At 45.5% G+C, this 20,621-nt stretch overlaps 2 protein-coding genes across 14 annotated transcripts in view; one reads left to right on the top strand and one right to left on the bottom strand.

Annotated features, from left to right (window-relative positions):
* The window catches only part of PIWIL1 (piwi like RNA-mediated gene silencing 1), a 79,252-nt gene extending 72,421 nt beyond the window's left edge, over positions 1 to 6,831 (top strand). The window contains exon 22 of the mRNA XM_058424989.1: positions 6,695 to 6,831. Coding sequence (XP_058280972.1) covers positions 6,695 to 6,724 — 30 coding nt within the window. The 3' untranslated portion in view covers positions 6,725 to 6,831. The remainder of the gene's footprint in view (positions 1 to 6,694) is intronic.
* The window catches only part of RIMBP2 (RIMS binding protein 2), a 332,521-nt gene that overhangs the window by 22,762 nt on the left and 289,138 nt on the right, over positions 1 to 20,621 (bottom strand). For 7 of the 13 annotated variants that reach the window (XM_032168275.2, XM_032168271.2, XM_058424984.1 and 4 more), the window contains 5 exons: positions 16,489 to 16,597; positions 8,239 to 8,420; positions 6,680 to 6,848; positions 2,113 to 2,216; positions 565 to 636 (listed from right to left, as the gene is read on the bottom strand). In XM_032168275.2, coding sequence (XP_032024166.1) covers positions 565 to 636; positions 2,113 to 2,216; positions 6,680 to 6,848; positions 8,239 to 8,420; positions 16,489 to 16,597 — 636 coding nt within the window. Of the gene's footprint in view, positions 1 to 564; positions 637 to 2,112; positions 2,217 to 6,679; positions 6,849 to 8,238; positions 8,421 to 16,488; positions 16,598 to 18,193; positions 18,911 to 20,621 lie in introns of all 13 variants that reach the window. The other 6 variants (XM_058424982.1, XM_032168269.2, XM_032168265.2 and 3 more) reach the window with 1 other exon arrangement.

The raw sequence follows: 20,621 nt of genomic DNA, 5'->3' as shown, positions 1-20,621 counted from the left end.
AGGGGAACAGAAAAGGAAGGAGGGTGGCTCTGAGGTCCCTGCTGGGAATCACCAGCAGCAAGAGGTGGGTGGGGTGGGGGTAAGGGGAGGTTCTGTGCTGCTAACAGCAGTTGGCTCTAGATAAATGGTACGGGAGAAGTCCTAAAATCTGTGGGGTTTTATTTTTGTATTTTTTTGTTGTTTATTTATATTTCTTCCTTTTCCTAAAATTTATTTTTGACCTATACAGTAAGTAATCTAGAAACTTAAATTGTTTTGTAAATGTTTGGTTGGCAGCAATTTAAAAAATAAGAATATGAATGTATTTGTTTTGTTTACAGTGCATATACATTGAAAACATTAGTGTTAGCAAGGAAGAAACAAGTTCACAGTCCCAACTTTCTAGATTATCTATAACTCAGCAAAGTTCTATAACTCAGCCAATTAAGCAAAGCTATCAGCAGCCATATGAAGTTCATGCCCAATTTTAAGAGAAGGAACAGACTAGCAAAACAAAACACACAAAATAAATGAAAAAGAATACAAAAATCAAATGGTATACTTCTTAATATTTCAAAAACTTACATAATAAAATCCATCTTCATCAATTTCACCAAAAACTGTAATAATATCTCCTGTGCAAAATGTAAGTTCAGCCTGTGGAGATAAAACATAAAATTAATAGCATTTTTCTATACAACAGTAGTAGTTTTTTAAAAATAAGTTCTCTATGCTTTCCCTATTTGAGAACTTCTGGTATTAATCTACTCTTTCAGTCAAATAAAGGTAGAAGCTAATGAATGGCTCTGTCCACAGTCTTCTAGAAAGTAAGGACAAACCAAGATAACGTCCACCTAAAAGAAAAATGCTGCAGTGCTTTGATTTTAGCCAAAATTCAAGATTATTACGATGTTCTACTGGTAATACATTTTTAAAGCTAGTGAAATAGTTACTTGTAAAAACCTGGAATATCAGGGCAATGTTCTCTGCAGTATAAGGACCGTTACGTAAATATCCTTTCACTGAGTATTTTAAAACCTACTCAATTATTAATGAAACATCTATTTATTTATTGAGACAGAATCTCACTGTGTTGCCCAGGCTGAAGTGCAGTGGTGCAACCTCGGCTCACTGCAACCTCCGCCTCTCGGGTTCAAGCGATTCTCCTGCCTCGGCCTCCTGAGCAGCTGGGACTACAGGTGTGTGCCACCAAGCCTGGTTAATTTTTATATTTTTTATAGAGATGGAGTTTTGCCATGTTGCCCAGGCTGGTCTTGAACTCTTGATCTCAAGCAATCTGCCCACCTCCCAAAGTGCTGGGATTACAGGCGTGAGCCACCGCACCCAGCCTAAACATCTCTTTATTCAGTGTCTACGCTGGGCCGGGCTGCAGCCCCAAGGCAGGCGGTGTCAAACACACCCCACTGCCCTCAGGGGTCCAACTGACCCAGCACATTTCAGTTCCCAGTCACCCAGAACATGGAAACAGAAATCTAGACGATATTCACAATCAAACACATTTTCTTTCTAAATGTCAAATGAGGGAATATAGTTGGCGAGCCAGTGGCTTGTCAGAGCGAAGTACTGTGTAACATGGGTTCACATACATCTTGTCATCTCAGCTAGTAGCTGCAGAGACTGGAGACCCCATCTCTCATTTCTGAAGGCAGTGGTTTCAGCCTTCAAGGCACCAGGCATGCCAAGCTGTGCCGGGCGACACAACCTCACCTATCACTGCCTTCCTCTCTACTGTTCTATGTGTGGGGCCTGACTGCTTTGCTTTTGTTTGCTGACCACATGTGATGGGCTTTTATTTCTCTCCTAAAGATGGCCCTCAGGTGGCATCACCATTAGATGTGGATGACAGATTGCTCTTTCTGTCATGGCACAGGAAAATCTGGGCCATAGGGACAGGGCTTGTCAGGGGCTGGCCGTGTCCGTAGGAATCCCATGATTTCTCTCCTGCGTGGCCATGTCTGTATCAGCCATCCCTCGGGTTGGCAGCCCTTCCTACGGATGGTTCGGAGAGAAAGAATGGGAAGGTGAACACATGTGGCCTCAGTGTGGTGTACCACGAGGGAAGGGAAGGGTGTGGTTTTGTGTCCGTCGTGAAGTGCAGTGTTTGGCTGGTACCTCAACATCGACGTTGGGCGAGCTTTCTCTGGGGTCATAGTCATACAAGGCCACCATTCTCCGGGTCGATACTGAATGATGCCTGCCACTTCTCCTGCTTCTCTCTGTTCAAATCACGAGGGGAGAAGAAATCCATCATGAGGTTATTTCAAACTTAGCGGTGTTCCCTCTCCTTCCGTGTCACACATGGCCAATGCAGCCGAGACCTGGCACTGCTAACAGGGCCACGTGCTCCTGGGCACTCACATCAGCAAACGTCTCTACTTTGGGTCAGTCGTCTGGGACTCCATATTCTTATATTTTTGCTGTAGTGTGGTTTCTCCCCCTTAGACTAACATGAACATTTTCCTTCCTCCAGTCTGTCCATTAAACCAGTGAGACTCACATGAAGCACGGGGCTCTCAAACAGCAAATTTAGACGGCTTTGGCCAGCACGGGGAGGCCGTGGCTCTGGAGGCCCTGCACAGTGCACGGTTGTGACATTGCTCTGGGAAAGCCCCATAGACACAGTTTTAAAAGTACCTGTTTGTGTAACTATGGTGGCGCTACAAAATCAAGTCATGCTCCCCTAAGTGGAGGCAAAACTAAGACACTGTCCTCAGGAGAAGCACAAATGTAAAGAGGGATGCCTTCTCCACCCAGCCCAGTGGCTTCCCTCACGCTGCTTCCCTGGCATCCTTCCATCGTGGTTTAGCAGCGGCCGTGGAGAAGAGCCCAGCTCTGCACAGTCGACTTACAGGTGCATTCCCACGGCCTGGTTCTGTCTCTGCCACAGATGGGGGCCTGGGCATCATCCCAGTACACTCAGAAGCATCAGAAGGGGCTGCAGAGGAATTGCCCACACACACAGCAGGTGAAAACTCTCAGGACGCAAGGAGGCCTCAGTGGAGAGCCGCAGAACCTGGCCCAACCACGAACCCCCTGTCAGACTGAAGGGGTGGGGCTGTGAAGGACTTGCCTCCTGGCGAAAGTTGGCATTTATGTGTTTCTTCTGAACACAGCCACTTTGGTTTACATTTGATTTGGGGAATTCCAAACATACAGTTGAAAACTATCAAAGGCAAATATCTTAACCGCAACTAAAGCCAGCGATGTGGCTTTTCAGTGGTTTTCAGCAGGTACAGGGGCCAGCTCTGTAGCCCTGCAAAATTCCAGCGATTACTCTCCCCTTGGGTTCTGGTTAGGAGCCACTGCTGTAGCTTACAGGACGCACACACGCCTCTGTGCACGTGTCCTCTGCAGGACCTGCACGTGTGTCTCCTTGCATTAGGACCTTATCCAGAGGTTAGTGGTTCTCAGCATTGTTCATGTTACAGGGAATGTTACAAGCATGACTTTTGAAAGGTGGCATAACAACATACATGTACTTCTCACTGAGGTCAAACTTACATACACTAAGGCTCACTCTTTCCAGCGTGCAGTACTTTACGTTGTGATAAGCACACACGGTCCAGAAACCCCACAACAATCAAGATATAGACCGGCCATGGTCCTCTGTAGTCACTGCAGCCCAGGTAATCACAGATCTGTTTCCTGTCCCAGACCTTGACCCTTTCCAGAATGTCACTAAAAGGGACTCGCACAGAATGTAGCTTCTGAGACAGGCTTCTTTCATTTGGATGACGCTCTGAGATTCACCCCTGGCACTGGCTGTATCAGCAGTGGCTCTGTTCCATTGCTGAGTAGGCCCCATTGTGAGAGGTGCCTTCGTTCTATTACTCAGTCACCAGCTAAAAGCACCTGAGTTGTTTCCAGATTTTGATGACCGTTGGTCAAACCACTATTAACAAACATTCATGTACAGTTTTTTTGTGTGTAAACATAAGTTTCTCTTTCTTTTGAGTAAGTGTATAAGAGGGAAGTTGTTGGATTGTATTGTAAGTGCACATATAACTTTATAAGAAACCAGCAAACTGTTTTGCAGAGCGGTGATGCCATTTTCCACTTTCACCAGCAGTGCAGAGGCCCACCTGGCACACTTTGTGCCCACACTTGCGATGGCCAGTCGTTTTAATCTTAGCCATTCTCAGTGTGTGTGCATTGGTTTCTCACGGTGGTTTTGTGTTTCACTGATGATGTTAAAGATCTTTTCATGTGCTTATTTGCCATCCACATATCATCTTTGGTGAAAGGTCATTTAAATATTTTATACATATTTTTATTGGGTTGTTTTCTTATTGATGAGTTTTGAAAGGTCTCTGTGTGTTCTGAATGCAAGTCCTTTTTCCAGTGGGTTTTACTTGCAAGTATTTTCTGCCAGCCTGTGGCGGTCTTTTTATTTTGTACTTTTTAAGTGCAGAGTATTTAATTTTGGTGAAGCCTAACATTGACTTTTTCCTTTTATGTATCATGTTTTAATGTCCTATCAAAGAAATCGTTGCCTGATTATAATAAAGTTTTCTCCTGTGTTTTCTTTTGGAAATATTAGAGTCTTAATTTTTATACTTGAAAGTATTATCCATTTTTATTTAAGTTTTTAATATGGTGAGAGTGTGGGTTAAGATTCGTTTTTGGCATATGGATGTGCAGTAATGCCAGCACCAGGGATTGAAAAGAGCATCCTTTCTCCGTTGAATTGCCTTTTTACCTTTGTCCAAAATCAGTGGACTCCATATGTATTGGTCTGTTTCTGGATTTCATTCTGCCCCATTAATCTATGTTTCTATCCTTTCTCCAATACCACGTTGTCTCCATTAGCATACCTCTATAGTAGTAAGCTTGCAATTAGCTCATGTGAATCTTCCAACCTTCTTGTTCTTGTTAAAAATAGTTTTGACTATTCTAGTTCCTTTGCCTCTCCATATACATTTTAGAATTAGCTTGTTGATTCTACATAACTCCCGGCACAGATTTCCAATGGTCTTGCACTGCATCTGTAGGCTAACTTGGGGCAGCTGACATAACAGTTAAGTCCATGAATATGATCTCTCTGTCCATTTATTTAGGTATCTGATTTCTTTCCTCAGTGTTTTCTGATTTTCGGCATACAAATACTGCACGTGTTTTGTTAGATTTAATGCTAAGTAGTTCATGTTTTGTTGGGTCATTGTAAACGGCACTACTTTTAAAAATTTTAATTTCTAAATTTTCATTGCTCACATATGGAAATACAACTGATTTTTGTATATTGACCTTGTATCTATCCATTGATGTTGCTACACTCCATTTGTTAGTTCTAGGAACTTTTTTATCCTTTGAGATTCCTTGAGATTTTCTAAGTAGATTTCCATGTCATCTGTGAATAGAAAAAGTTGTATTCCTTCCTTTCCAGTCTGTACACCAGGTGTGACTTCCCCTCACCATGTTGCCCTGGTTATGACCTCCAGTCTGATGTGGAAAAGGAGTGGTGAGGGCCGATGTCCTTGTCTGTGCCTGGTCTTAGGCGGATCGCATTCAGCCTTTCACCATTAAGGAAGATAGTTTCTGGCAATGGTGGGGGAGCACATAGATATACCAGGCTAGGTTCCCTTGGCCATCCACATTTAGAAAAATAGGATTAAAAAAATTTAATCTAATTGATAATATAAATCAAGTTACCATTCCTTAACAGAAATTCTTGTATACTTTCTGGGTCTGTGGTGTACAGGGCCTGTGTTCTCTTTGAAACAGTCTTAGTCAACTTCGGGAAAGGAGATCTTATCAAAAGTGGGTAGAGGGGATAAAGGGCTCAAAGATCTTCGATATCATGGATTTAATGTGGGCGATGTATTCACACTAAACCTCGACTATTAGATGTGGATTCTATCATGAGACAATGCATTTATTAATGCCAAAAAAGGTTGAAATGTTTTGATTTTGTGATTATCCTTAAAATTATGTATAGTCTTTCAAGCACTGAATTTTGTCTTTGAAGTCTGATTTAGAAGCTAATCAAGTTTTGAAGTATTAAACCTTAAATATGAATGATATAAAACTGATATCTCTCTACAGCTTTTTAGAAAAAATAGAGGCTTTTTTGTGACTATAGAAGCTTTTTTTAATGAGGACATTGTCATTGCACATGGAAAAAAATTTTAAACTCATAAATGTAATGTTGCTTAAAAAATCACTGAAAATAGTTTTGCTGCATTCTCACTGGTGCTTGCAGACTGGCTTAAGATAAATGAAGGAGTTTCATGTCTACCCAAACTAAAGAGAAAAAAGCTTGTGCCTCTTGGATAAGCAAAGGTCACCTAAAGAATGAAAGGCATAGCATTCCCCCGACCACCCACTGAAATTTATTGTAGACAGGCTGATGTTCAAACCATATTACCCGAAAACAGCTAATCATGTGTTTTCTAGATGTGATAAATTTTTTGCAAGCAAGACTGTACTTTATCGCCCATTAGATCATCTGTGTCTTCACACTTCGGTGTACCTGTGTCCCTAAAGCACACAGGAGACTACTGGAAGTCCTGGTTTGTAGGGTGGCTTTTGCCGAAGAAAAATCACTGGTCGACATTTACATGACTTTGGCATATTTAAATGATGCAATTCGGGGTCTCCTCATCATCGCCTGCCTCTCTGAGTGGCAGGTGTTTTGTGCGATAAAATGCACAGGGAAGGTCGAATAAGGGTTTGCACTTACCTATTTTCTCCACAGGTGTATTCAGAGGGAGAAAGCCCTGTCTAAGAAGCTGATCCATCATCTCCTCATCATCTGCTTGTATCTCAGAGACCATGTTACAAGGAATAAGGCCAAGCCGGGCACAGGTTTCCCCACGGTAGAATCCATCAGCATCTTTATCACCATAAACCTAGAGCCATGGGGGAAAATAAATCAAGCATTGTAATTGATTGGTTCAGAAATATAATAGTCCCACCGATGGTAAGTGAGTATAGTCGAAAATATATTTTAAATATAGTTTAAAGATACCATAAATCACCTGCATAGGTCACCCACATGTATGCTGTAGATGTGTACATGTAACCCTCGCTCTACGACTCTGACTCAAGAGCCAGTTTTTCATCTAGTGTTTGGACAACCTGTCATTCTTCTCATCAGGCAGGGTGTTTGCTTGGATGAATGCGTGTATTTAAATTCACGCACATTAAAAGGGTGCGTGATGAGAACCCGCTCTACTAAGAAGGACTAGGTAGGCTGCACAAAGTGGTGTTTCTGTCTGCCTGAAATGGGTTCCTATGTAACAAGATAGTGCCACATAGCAGGCATTCTGACCGTTCTCAAATGCCAACTGTCAGGACCCTTGCTGAAACTGCAAACAGGGTTCAAGGCCCTCTTTCTTTCCCCTCTCCCACTGAACAGCACACTTTCTCTCATCTTCCCTACTTGAGACTCACAAGGCTCCTCTCCTCTCAGAAGGCTGGATCTCATGGCCTGTAATCCCAGCACTTTAGGAGGCCAAGGTGGGCAGATCACTTGAGGTCAGCAGTTTGGGACCAGCCTGGCTATCATGGTGAATCCCTGTCTCTACTAAAAATACAAAAAAATTTAGCTGGGTAAGATGGCACGCATCTGTGTTCCCAGCTACTCAGGAGGCTGAGGCAGGAGAATCACTTGAACCTGGGAAGCAGAGGTTGCAGTGAGCCGAGATGGTGCCACTGCACTCCAGCCTGGGTGACAGTGCAAGACTCTGTCTCAAAAAAATAAAAATAAAACAGACGTGGCTGGCTATCAAAGGGATAGCAAACGGCCTCCATCAGGCATGTTAAAGAACGAAGGCATGGAACTCCAGCCTCTAGCTGCTGATGCTCCCTTCTTCCCTTTTTCCCTCCCTTTCCCTCTCCCTCCTTCCTCTCTTCCCTGCCTACCTGCTGACTGACAAGTGTTGTTTTAAAATTTGGAGCCTGTAGTATTTTTCTCAACAATGTAGGCCCTAATAGAATCTAGAGTTCACAGGACATATTTGGGTGTGTTTGTGTGCACACAAACCGGGCAGATGCTAGAGAAGGCACTCTGCAGAGGACAGGGCCCTGGCCAGCACAGCACCATGCCACCTCCTCCTGTACCCGGCCGCCCGTGCCTCGCCCACGGCCTGCAGAAGGTGGCTGACATGTCCTGCCCATGGCCTGCAGGAGAAGGCCAGTGACTATCTCTAGGTTGATACCCTGTTACCCGTCTCTGCCCCCATGACCCAGACCCGCTGCAGGGGCTGATGAAGCTGGCCCCAGGCAGCCATCCCGCACCTTGATGATCTGGCCTTCTTTAAAGGGAAGCTCCTCCTCTGCAGCATCTGGGTTTGGGGACATGGTGAGCGGGTCGTAGTCAAAGAGAGCCACAAAGATCCGGGCCGGGAGCTCTTCAGCGCCAGGGTCAGTTTCCGACTCTTCATAGAAGTCTGGAGAAAGGCGGTCTCGCCCGTAATCGTCTGTGAGCAAGTGGGGGTGAAGAACAGAGTGGCAGTGAGCCTAACTGAGGAGCGCGCACAGGAAATGCAGCTTTGGAAAGCAGTGAGGATGGCAGCAGTTCCTTGGCTTTTGTCTTTTTTGTGTCTTAACATGTAGGCAGACATAGATCAGGAGGTCTAGGTCAGATGAATTGGAGAAGCACATAACTACAGCCACACTCTGTACCTGGCCACACTGCATGTGAAAGCACTGAGACGGGGCTGGGCCTCGGGGGTCTCCCCAGAGAGTACAGGCTGGGGCAGGAGCTGCGGCCGTGCCAGGGGCAGGATGGCCCATGCTGGGGAGCCTTCCCAGGACCCACACACTCTGCAAAATGGAAAGCTAAGCACAGCCCATGTCTAAAATACATTTGTATGTTAGTCAAAGTCCATAGAGGTGACCAACTGTTCACTTAGGTAAATATGTAACTGGCAACAAACGCATCCTTATTACAGTGAATTAATAATTTCCTGGTGAATTGGGTTTCAACACCATATACCACCCAGCTTCTAAAAGTGGTTCTTTTGGACTAGAGGAAATGCATACATTCCTAGACACACACAACCTCCCAGGATTGAATCAGGAAGAAACTGAAACCCTGAATAGACCAATATTGATGAAATGAATTCGCTGCTGAATTCTACCAACTTACAAAGAAGAGCTGGTACCAATTCTACTGAAGCTATTCCAAAAAATTGAGGAGGAAGGACTCCGCCCTAACTCATTCTATGAAGCCAACATCACCCTGACACCCAAATCTGACAGACACAACGAAAAGAGAAAACTACAGGCTAATATCCCTGATGAACACAGATGCAAAATTCCTCAATAAAATACTAGCAAACTGAATCCAGCAGCACATCAAAAAGACAATTCACCATGATCAAGTAGGCTTTATCCCCAAAATGCAGGATTGGTTCAACATATGCAAATCAATAAATATGATTCACCACATAAACAGAACTAAAACAAAAACCATATGATTATCTCAATAGTGCAGAAAAAGCTTGCAATAAAATCCAACATCCCTTCATGATTAAAAAAACCCTCAACAATCTAGGCATTGAAAGATGTACCTCAAAATAGTAAGCGGCATCTATAACAAACCCACAGCCAATATCATATTGAACAGGCAAAGGCTGGAAGCATTCACCTTAAGAACTGGAGCAAGGCAAGGATCCCTGCTCTCACCATCCCTGTTCAACACTGGAGTGCTAGCCAGAGCAATCAGGCAAGAGAAAGAAAGAAAAGGCATCCAAATAGGAAATAAGAAGTCAAATTATCTCTCTTCACTGATGATATGATTCTAAACCTAGAAAACCCTGAAGACTCTGCTAAAAGGCTCCTAAACCAATAGACAATTTCAATAAAATTTCAATAAAATTTTGTATACATACAAAATCTATGTATAAAAATCAGTAGCATTTCTGTACACCAATAAATTGTTCAAGCTGAGAGCCAAATCAAGAATGCAATCCCATTGACAATAGCCACACACACACACACACGAAATATACAGAATACATCTAACCAAGACACACAGAATGTACCTAACCAAGGAGGTGAAAAATCCCTACAAGGAGAACTACAGAATACTGCTGAGAGAAGTCATAGATGACATGAACGCTAAAATATTCCATGCTCATGGGCTAGAATAATAAATATCATTAAAGTAGCCATACTGCCCAATGCAACCTACAGATTCAATACTATTTCTATCAAACTTCCATCGTCATTTTATACAGAATTAGGAAAAACTACTCTAAAATTCATATGGAACCAAAAAATAGCCGAAGTAGTCTTAAGCAAAAGGAACAAATCCGGAGGCATCACATTACCTGTCTTCAAACTATACTATGAGGCTACAGTCACTATAATAGCATGGCACTGGTACAAAAACAGACACACAGACTAATGGAACAGAATAGAGAACCAGAAATAAAACCACATGCCTACAACCATCTGCTATTTGACAAAGCTGAGAAAAATAAGCAGTGGGGAAAGGACTCCCCATCAACGAATGCTGCTGGGATAACTGGCTAGTCACATGCCGAAGATTGAAACTGGACTCCTACCTTTTATCATATACAAACATTAACTCAAGATGGATCAAAGATTTGAACATAAGACCTAAAACTATACAAATACTGCAAGAAAACCTAGGAAATACCATTCTGGACATCAGCCTTGGCAAAGAATTATGACTAAGACCACAAAAACAACTGCAACACAAACAAAAATTAACATGCATGACCTAATTAAAGAACTTCTGCACAGCAAAAGAAACTATCAACAGAGTAAACAACACCCTACAGAATGGGAGAAAATATCTGCAAACTGTGCATCTGACAAAGGTCTAGTGTCCGGAATCTGCAAGGAACTTAAATCAACAAGCAAAAAATGACTCCATTAAAAAGAGCAAAGGACATGAATAGACTTCTCAAAAGATAACATACGACCAGATAATAAAATATAAAATATATTTTTAAAAATGTATAAAAATAAATAAACATGCTCCACATCACTAATCATCAGAGAAATCCACAACAAAATCACGATGAGATACCATCTCACACCAGTCAGAATGACAATTAAAAAGTCAAAAAATAGACGTTGGGGTGGCTGCAAAGAAAAGAAACACTTAAAAATGTATATACCATTGGAGGGAATGGAAATTAGTTCAGCCACTGTGGAAAGTAGTTTGGAGATTTCTTGGAGAACTTAGAACTACCATTTGACACAGCAGTGCCATTACTGTGTATATACCCAGAGGAAAAGAAGTAGTTTCACCAGAAAGACACAGGTACTCAATATGGTGATCGCAGCACTGTTCACAATAGCAGGGACATGGAATCAACCTAGATGCTCATCAACAGTGGATTGAATAAAGATGTGGTGCGTATACCACATGGAATACTACGCAGCCAGAGAAATGAACAAAATCATGTCCTTTGCAGCCACTGGAGGCCATCATCCTAAAATTAACACAAGAACAGAGCACCAAATACCCCATGTTCTCACTTATAAGTGGGAGCTAAACATTGGGTCCACATAGACATGAAGATGGGAACAACAGAAACTGGGGACCACTAGACGGTGGAAGAGGGAGGGGGCAAGGGCCGAGAAACTCCTGACAGGGCGCTATGCTCACTACCTGGATGATGGCATCATTTGTACCCCACACCTCAGCATTCTGCACTATACCCATGTAACAGACCTGCACATGTACCCCAGTGAATCCAAAAGAAAAGTTGAAAGTTGATTTTAAAAAATCAAAACATTTTGGAAATCCTAATACATATGCATATATATATGCATATGTATCACTAAACATCATTAGATATATGTGTGCATATGTATATATGTATGGAGAGAGAATGGGGGGAGAGGGAACTGACAGGTAATATTGGTCTGATCATGGGAGGTGGTCTCACAACACCATCAGGGAAGCGAGTGAGAAACACGCCAGCTGGCAGCAGAGAGAGCAGGATTTGGAGAAGCAGCCCAGTGTGAGCTTCTGTCCCAGCACGAGGAACACAGGTGGTGGGACGAGACGACACAGGTATGCAGGAGAGACAGGACAGGTGGTGGAGAAAGAACCAAACGGTTTGGCCTCTTTCACCAGAAAAAATAAAACACGTAGTCTAAAAATAAAAAGCACTTCGGCTGCAGGAAAGGTTGAATTTTAAAATGCAGAGAATTGTTTACATTATTGAGATTCAGTCTTTTTTGAATGCCTAATCTGTCAGTAATTTCTGCCAGGGAACAAAACTTTTCCACAGCAGCCTTCATTAATTTCTCTAGGCTGCTTTGATTTTGTTGATAATCAGTGAAAAAACCTGATGACTTTTTTCTAGTTTCAAGTGGTATCTGAGTTCAACAGAATGTGAAGCACTCCGTGGCCTCTACAGCAGGCACAGCTGTGCAGCCCCTTCTCACACCCAGGGATGATGGTGGAGAACAGCTATGGCTGTGTGAGAAGGACGCCTGCTTTCCATTCTGCTGGAGATCTGCTGGAGGAACTTAATGACCATGTCAGTGTGATCCATGAATGCAGTTCCAGGTACGGAAAAATGCCGGTGGAGGAGAACCTCTGGCTACAGCATTTTCCAAGCAAGTTCTCAGCACTTTCCAGCTGAGTTTATGTGGCAAGTTTGTGGCATCAAAACGTGCAGAGGGGTCGGGGCTAAGGTCAGATCCTAGAGAGAGTTGGGGGTGGTCAACATCCCCCTTGAAAATCTTTCAAGTCCCTCCTATAGCCCACGTAGGAGTGCATCTTCTCAGTAGGTGGCTTATGCTCAAGGACCATGGTCTGCGAAAACACATCTTTGTGTCTTCAAGTCCGCACTCTCATGGACCATGCAACTGGCCACACCACGGGAGGCATTTAGGCAGACACCCCAACACGGAGCTGCCTAAGGCCAGTCCCCCAACGAAGGCTCCTTCCAGAGAACTGCCCACAAGGTCACCTTGTTTTGGGGGGAAGACAGGTATGGGGTAGAGGTGGGTGGAGCACTTGGAGTTGAACGTATGTGAATAAAATCATGGGTATGCAGTGACTCCACCGTACATTCTTCCAGAGAGGATGCACTGGATGCGTTATGAGCACCAAACCTCGACAGGGGGAGAGCAGCAGCCTCCCTGGAATGTGTCCATGGAAACTTGGCTTCACTGCAGACTGGACTGGGCAGTTGGGGGTCCCTTGTCCTTGGTGGTGGCAGGCGAGACTGAAAGAAGCACTTACCTACAGCTGTCTGTCTGACCCTGGGGGAAGTGGGCACTGCCTCCCGTCCTGCTGAGGAAGTGTGCTGGCCCAAGGGGTCTTTGTTAGGAGGAAGGGCGTGTATATCGTGTGGCAGATCAGGGCTCATGCCTGGCCGCCTGGGTGGGCTCCTAAATCCACCGGTGCCATGAGAATAAGCACCGTGTTCTACAGGAGAGAGGTTTCCCTCACCACCTGGCCCGGACTGACTGCCCTCACTGCTACTGTCTATTGTAATTTCTATGGAGATAAAGGGAATCATCTATTAAACAGAGTTGACAGCTTTTTATTTTTGTTGTTGCAGGGAAACCTGAAGAAAAGAGCTTTCCTTTTTAAGAGGCAAAGCTTTGTCAATAGAGTTATTAATGTTTTCCTTTTTCCTCCCTGGACACAAAGAAAACATGCTGGACGGTCCTCACTTCGTAGGTTCAGTAGCCAAAATAACAAAAAGATGGGAGAATACAGAGGAGATATTCAGAGCTGATTTCTAAGAACAGAATTCTCTTGAACGTGGTGCCTCGGTTTTAGAAGAGTGAAGCCACAGGCCTTCTGACAGGTCAACAACTAGATAAATGCAAAGACTAAAAGTTATAAAGGATAAAAACCAAACCTAAGTAAGTATACATTTGAAGACATCTATCAACGGTGAGGCCTCTTTATACTAATTATATGGTTTAGAATTTATCAGATATGAAGCTACATAATTTTGTTTTTTAATCATGAAGGACTTTTTTTAAATTTTGGAAATCCAGAGAATATTAAAAGTTATATTATTTTTCATTGTAGGTCCACTGCGTATTAAAAATAGGAAGTATATGGTTTACAGACTTCATTTCCTCTGAAAAAGAAAAGTAATGCTTTTGAAATACAGATTTCCAAAATATTGTTTTCTAATATTTCCACAAGAAAAATAGAAGTAAATGAGAACTAGAGGAACATCCTGTCTGTTCAGCTGTCACTGATGTTCATTTCCCAAAGCTCTTTGCCGAGTCCTTCTCCTCAGGTGGGTGATAAGCACCCTCCGCCTCTGTTTCCTTTTGAAACCATAATAGGTGCTGAGATGTGTATTTGTGTATAAAGTGCCTGGTTAGAGTTATTTTTACGTGGTTTCCCGGCTTGCTACATGATAAGAAGTCAGCACAATTAAAGCAAACCTATCATAGGTTTGTCAGTTAACTCTTTTCTGAGTTATGTTCACAGGCTTTTTCCTTGTTAAGGTGTTGACATAGATTTGCTCTTTCACCCAATTTAACAAGTGTCCTACTGAAATTAAGACACATATGCAGTCTTTGGAATTCTACAGCTTCAGAAAAATCCAACCAAATTAATCAAAAGTAGTTTCATTTGCGAAGAGTTTTTATGATACTAATAAAACTTTAAAGCTTCTCACTGCTGATGAATGTAGTTTTAAAAAAAAGTCTCAACAATATATAGCCAGTTGAAAAGCAATACTGATCTAGGAAAATAGCAAACCAAAGTGGAGACAAAAAATAATTATCTAAGCCAATATTGAGTCTAAGTCCAAGCAACAAGACAACCCAGGACAGTAGATTTAAACCAGACTCTGACAGCGAGGCTCACCCTGGCAAGACTGCAGGCCCAGGATTGGTTTTCTTTGATTTCCTGGCTCAAGTGCTGATTTGTCATAGCACAATTTTCAGTTCTCAGTCCTAGGAGATTGGGATAGAAGACCCACCATGCCTCTTCCAAAGGACGTCCTTTCTGAGTGCCCACAGCATTAACTTTTCAGCAGCTACACCATCACCAGGTCATTTCCTGAGCAATGCTTGCAGTCTTCACTCATTAAAGTTACAATCAAATGAAAACTCGAAAACTCACCCTAACCACAGAGAGAGAATGAGAGCCTTGAACAGGGGGATTGGCCTTTTCCCCACCTCGTTTCTCAAGACAGGACATCTTGGACAGGTCATTTAACATGAAAGCCAGGAGAACCGATTTATTAAGCTCTGTAGTTCCTCCAGAGGGAATTACACACAAACTGAATGAAGATTTGAGAGACACACGCTAGGTTCAGAATACCCGAAAGGAATCTGGGCTCCACTAACCCTGCTAGTTGATCTGTAATAAGTGCCATCAATGTTCTCTGAGCCCGACTGCATCTTATATTATTCAGTTAACTGAAAATACTGTTTCCTAAGGATCTTTAACATTGCATGAAATTTTTACTGGTTAAAGATAAAAACAATCTAAAAACTGTAAAGATGGAAAAGGAAATTTTTTTTCTTATTGTTTGAATTGTGCAAGGAAGAAAAAGTCTGGCAGGACACAATTTTAAAGAATCTATTTTGCTTTATGAAGCCTTTCTTCATTTTGAGTTGATGGAAAAGAAGACCAATGGCCTTTTAAACCTCAGCTATTTCAGTGAGATTCCAGGTGGCTTTTCAGGGGCCCTAGACTATCCAGAAGTTATCCCCCTTGAGCCCTGTCATGCCAAACCAAGACAGTCTCTCCTCATCTATTTCTGTTGTATCAAGAGTTCTCCCTGCATTTATGTGCGTGTGTGTGTGTGTGTGTGTGTGTGTGTGTGCGTGTGCGTTTTCATAGAAGCCTGGTTCCTCTGTGCTGATGACCAGCTTGCATTATCTTGTGCATAATACTTTTTGGAATTCTCCTTGCCATGACTGATTCCAATAATAGAAGTATCCCCCTCCACAGATTGATTAGGATGACTAAAACGACAGCTTTCAGCATGGCTGGCTGAATTCCAAAAAGTCAGGAAGAGAATGGAAAAGGAATGCCAGATGATGACTCATGAGCAGGGGAGGTGCCCAGATGGATGTGGGGAGCACACATTTCAGGGGCACACTCAGCTGCACAGTGTCCCCCAGGACTTAGCTCTGCTGCCAGTGTGTCTTCTGCAGACAGACAGCATCCCCTTGGGTGGGGCTCAGAGACCCGAGGCACGCTAACATCCAGCTTCTGCACCTGCCATGGACTCTGACCCTGAGTGTCACAGGGAGCCCACGCCAGGGTGAGGGAGGCGACACAAAGTGGTCCCCCCTTCAGTGCTTACCCTGTGAAGCTCTCCAGGAAAAAATCAGTGGGGAGAACACGGACGTAGAAGGCCAATTTGATATTTCAAGAATACTTACAAATAGCTTTCATTTGTCTTGTTGTGCTGTTCCTGCCTTCTTTTTGCCATGAATAACAGAGTGTTCTTTGCTTAGCTGAAAATGCTACTCCTAAAATTTTGGTCATGCTTAGATGGAGAAGCAGCCACATGCTCCGCGGCTGAAAGACACACCAGCAATGATGGAGCCACTAACCGATGGATGGGACTGTCACGGGCCGGGACCTCTGAGGACCAGCGCTGCCACGGGGAAACCTCCGGCCCATGTGATCCACCCGTCCTGCAGAGGCTGGGTTCCCTAAAATCTAAAGACAAAACAACAGCAAAGTCGTAAGTCTCACCAGCGTTGGGAACTGAAGAATTCAGTTAGCCAAATCAAGTGGGTTCAGAAGCAGAATCTCTAAAGGCAACTAAACTTAGCTTTTAACTGAAAGGTTAGCTGAATGGCCTGGGAGAGAACAAAGCCGTGCACCAGCACCCCACTGTCTACTCAGAGCCGCTGCTGGGCGCATGGTGGGGTGAGGGCAAAAATAATTCCTTGTGGGGGGGTCTCTTTTGGTTGCTGCTGCTGGTGCTGAAGACAAATGTTTTGGGACCAAAGAGACAATGGCTTGAACACACCCCGCCCCAGCTTGGCTCCTCGGAGCACTTGAGTCCCTCCTAGTCTCCACATGCCCCCCTCCCAGCTGTCACAAAAGTGGGGAGGACGTTGCAGTTCCTCCTGTCCTGCTTGGATAAAAGTTGTGTGTGAGGTTTCAAAAAACTCAAAGACGGAAGTTTCTACATTTTATCAGCTTCAAGACTCAACATTCTACTCCTAATCTGAAGATGGTGGTAACATTCTAGGACTCTGACGGGTCTCCTTTCTGGCTAAGTTCCCCCTTAAATTCACCTTTAGATCAGGGTTAGGATTCACTAAAGACAATCACAGCAAAACCTTCTTCTTGCTAGTAAGTAAATGGAGTGAGGAAGTTCTCAGAACACAGGCAGGAACGGTGGGAAGGGAGTCCGGGGATGAGGCGTGCCTGCTGCAGGGCCTGCGGCGGGGCAGGGGAGGCTGCGGGCCACCATGGGTGGCTGAGTCACCAAGGCATGGATCTCGCACCTCTCCTGGGTGGACCCATCACAAGCACACGGCCTCAGACCCAAGGCCTGGCGCCATGTGGATGGCTCACCTGTGTTTTCAATGAAAAGGTCAGCATGACAGGAGCAAATGTTCTGAAAAGAGGACACAATATAGAGATGAATGAAGCCTTCGATGAATCCCTAAGCTCAAAACCAACAACAAGCCCAGACGGCAGGGCCGGCGGGGAGAAGGCTGATCATGGAAAATTTGTTCTGGAAACGGTGGGCACAGAAAAGAAATGGGAAAAAAAACAAGAACTTTGGAAACAATATGCAAAAAAAAAAAAAAAAAAAATAGATTTCTTCAACCATTTTTTTTTTTTTTTTTTTTTTTTTTTTTTTTTGGTTATAAACGTCAAAAAGCAATGAAAAAAACTCCAAAATAACAAGGAAAAAAAGCCCTCGACAATACTAGTAGTCATAAATAAATCCCTAAGGGTCCCTGTGAACACAAACATGTTGCCAAACTTTCAGATAATCACACTTCAGCTAACCCTTAATTAAAATTTAGATTCAGTTGTCCTTTAATTCAAGCAGCCATACTCATTACTGATTCTGGGGGGTGGAAATCATTACTCTAAGCAAAGTAAAGAAATCTTCAGCATGGTCAAAAGGTTGGGAAGAAATGGGACTTGAGAAATCAAAAATGCGGGGAAAACGAAAGACAGCCAGCAAGAGTCCCCAGGGATGGACACCAGAACAAACAGAAAACCACTGAAAGGATGAAACAGATTGGTTTGGCAAGTGGCTGTGAAAAGGAAGTTTAGGTCACACACCAGGGGGCCTTGTGCGACTCTGGGAGGTGGCTTTGCGTGGGGGGCAGCTGCCCTACTGTCGGGCATGGTTATGCTTTTCTTCCAGACACCCCGAAAATCTCGGTGCTCGGTGGGCTCGCCCCAGCCGTGCTTCCTGGGGGGCGGCCTCTCTGGGCTGGGCTGGGGGTCGTCGTTCCTGAGGAGGCCACCAGGGCCCACCTGCTCCCCAAAGTCCTCCTCGACGCTGCTCTGCCGGGTCAGCGTCCGCCGCCGGGCCAGCAGCGGCCTCAGGCCCCTCCTGCAGGGACAGTGGCCAGGGCCTGGGCGGCACGTGGCCATGGTGTTTCCGAAGCCAAACCGCGACTCCTCCTCTTCACTCCCACAGTCCAGGCCGCTGTCCGGGCTCCGGGTGGCCGAGCGGCTGAACCGACAGCCCCTGTCTTCCAGAAGGAAGTCCTCTGCGTGGGGGATGGCCCCCGAGCCCCTGTGCTTCACCGGGAACCAGGAGCCCCGAGGGGCCTCGTCGCCCCTGTAGGGCCTGCCGGGCCTGGGCTCTCTGGCCAGCCCCGTCCTGGCCCTGGGGGATGGCCCTGCACCCTGCTTGTGCAGCAGCCCACAGCACTCTCCATCCTCTTCCGCTACTTCAGGGATACTGAAAAGTCTCTTCCTGTGGGGCTGGTGGGGAAACTCGGGCTGCTCCCAGAAAGTGCCTTCAGAGGTCCTATGCTCAGTGCAGTCCTTATGGGGTGGTGTGTCAAGAACAGGCGCGGGAAAGAGTGTGTGGTCAGCATGAAGTGGGGGCCAGGGGAGGAAAGAAAATACAGACAGAATTAGTCCTGGAGGCAGCGAGGGGCGGGAAGCATGCGTCTACTCAGGCCGGGGGCATGCCGTGGAGGGCTCTGGAATGAAAACAGAATGGGTTACGGGGCTGGTGCGGGGTGGAGGCTGAGGCAGAGCACAGGCAGAGCCAGCGGGCCGGGCAGGAGCCAGCGCCATGCATCCAGCCAAGGAGAGGGCAGGTCAGATCCTGGCAGCACATCAGGCCCCACGGTGCCCGCGGTACCGCTGCTGTGGAGGGGGGGTGTGGCCACGGTGCCAGGGGAGACTGCCCGGGGGGCCATGTCCTCAGAAACCCTGAGGGCAGCTGCCACTGCAGGCTGAGCGTGGCTGGAGACAGTTCACCAGACAGGGAGCCTGACCCGTCCCTGTCCATCCACTGGGCCCGCTTCCCTTCCAGTGCTCGGCACCCTCTGCAGGACTTTCTAGTTAGGCCGACGTGTCACCTAAGATACAAGCTGCGTGAAACCACGCCATCCCCCACCCTACCAACAGTGCCCGCACACCATCGTGCGGAGTCTGTGTCAGCAAAGGACTGGGGTCCGCCTGTCTCCTCTGCATCCTGCACCCCGGAGTCCCTGAGAGCCACACTTGAGCCATCATGATCTCAAGTGGGTGGCATGGAGCTGGCCTCACCGAGAGCTGCTTAACCAGTGTCCATGGCTCTTACACTGCCCGTCTGCACGTCATCACTATCTGCCGGGAACAGCCCTCAACTCACCCTCTACTCGAAGAGCATGAAGGACTACTGACTGGTCTCTCCTTTGAGGGGGCTTGGCTGACCGCCCAGGCAAAGCATGCCCCTGGGTCCTGGCCATCGGTCCTGGGGATGCTCAGTAGAGATGAGCCACATGGGCACGGAACAGGGCCACTTGTCTGTCCCCCCTCTGGCTGTGGGCCCCTTGATCTTGGGGATCATGTGGGATTTGCCTAACACGGGGTCTGCCATGGGCCTGGGACTTGCCACAAGCCAGGTGAGGAGGCATCGGGGCACACACTGTGTAGCTGATAGCTCTCTCCCTTCACTTTCTGCAGATTTGGGAGCACATCAGCTAATATTGGAGCAAATAAGGACATCAAAAACAAACCATCCTTAGAGTACAGGGATGGCAACCCCAGGCACTTTCGAAGGCAGGTAGGATGAGTGAACCAGGCCAGCAGGGGCCGAACACCTGCCATGCCCATCAGGGACCCGGCTCCACTACAGCTCCTCACTGCCACGTGGGAACGTGCCCGCTGAGTGGCCAGATCTCTGTACCACGTCTTGTAATTTCTAAAGTGAATCCAGAAATCCAGACCTGCCTACATGATTTTTTTTTTTTTTTTTTTTTGAGACAGAGTCTCACTCTATTGCCCAGGCTGGAGTGCAGTGGAGCAATCTCAGCTCACTGCAACCTCTGCCTCCTGGGTTCAAGTGATTCTCCTGCCTCAGCCTCCCGAGTAGCTGAGATTACAGGCACGCACCACCACGCCCAGCTAATTTTTGTATTTTTAGTAAAGACGGGTTTTCACCATGTTGGCAAGGATGTTCTTGATCTCTTGACCTCATGATCTGCCCGCCTCGGCCTTCCAAAGTGCTGAGATTACAGGCATGAGCCACCGCGCCCCGCCT

The sequence above is a fragment of the Hylobates moloch genome, unplaced genomic scaffold, assembly GCF_009828535.3.
Source record: "Hylobates moloch isolate HMO894 unplaced genomic scaffold, HMol_V3 SCAFFOLD_12, whole genome shotgun sequence".
Lineage (NCBI taxonomy): Eukaryota > Metazoa > Chordata > Mammalia > Primates > Hylobatidae > Hylobates > Hylobates moloch.
This window is presented reverse-complemented; position numbering and strand designations above follow the sequence as displayed.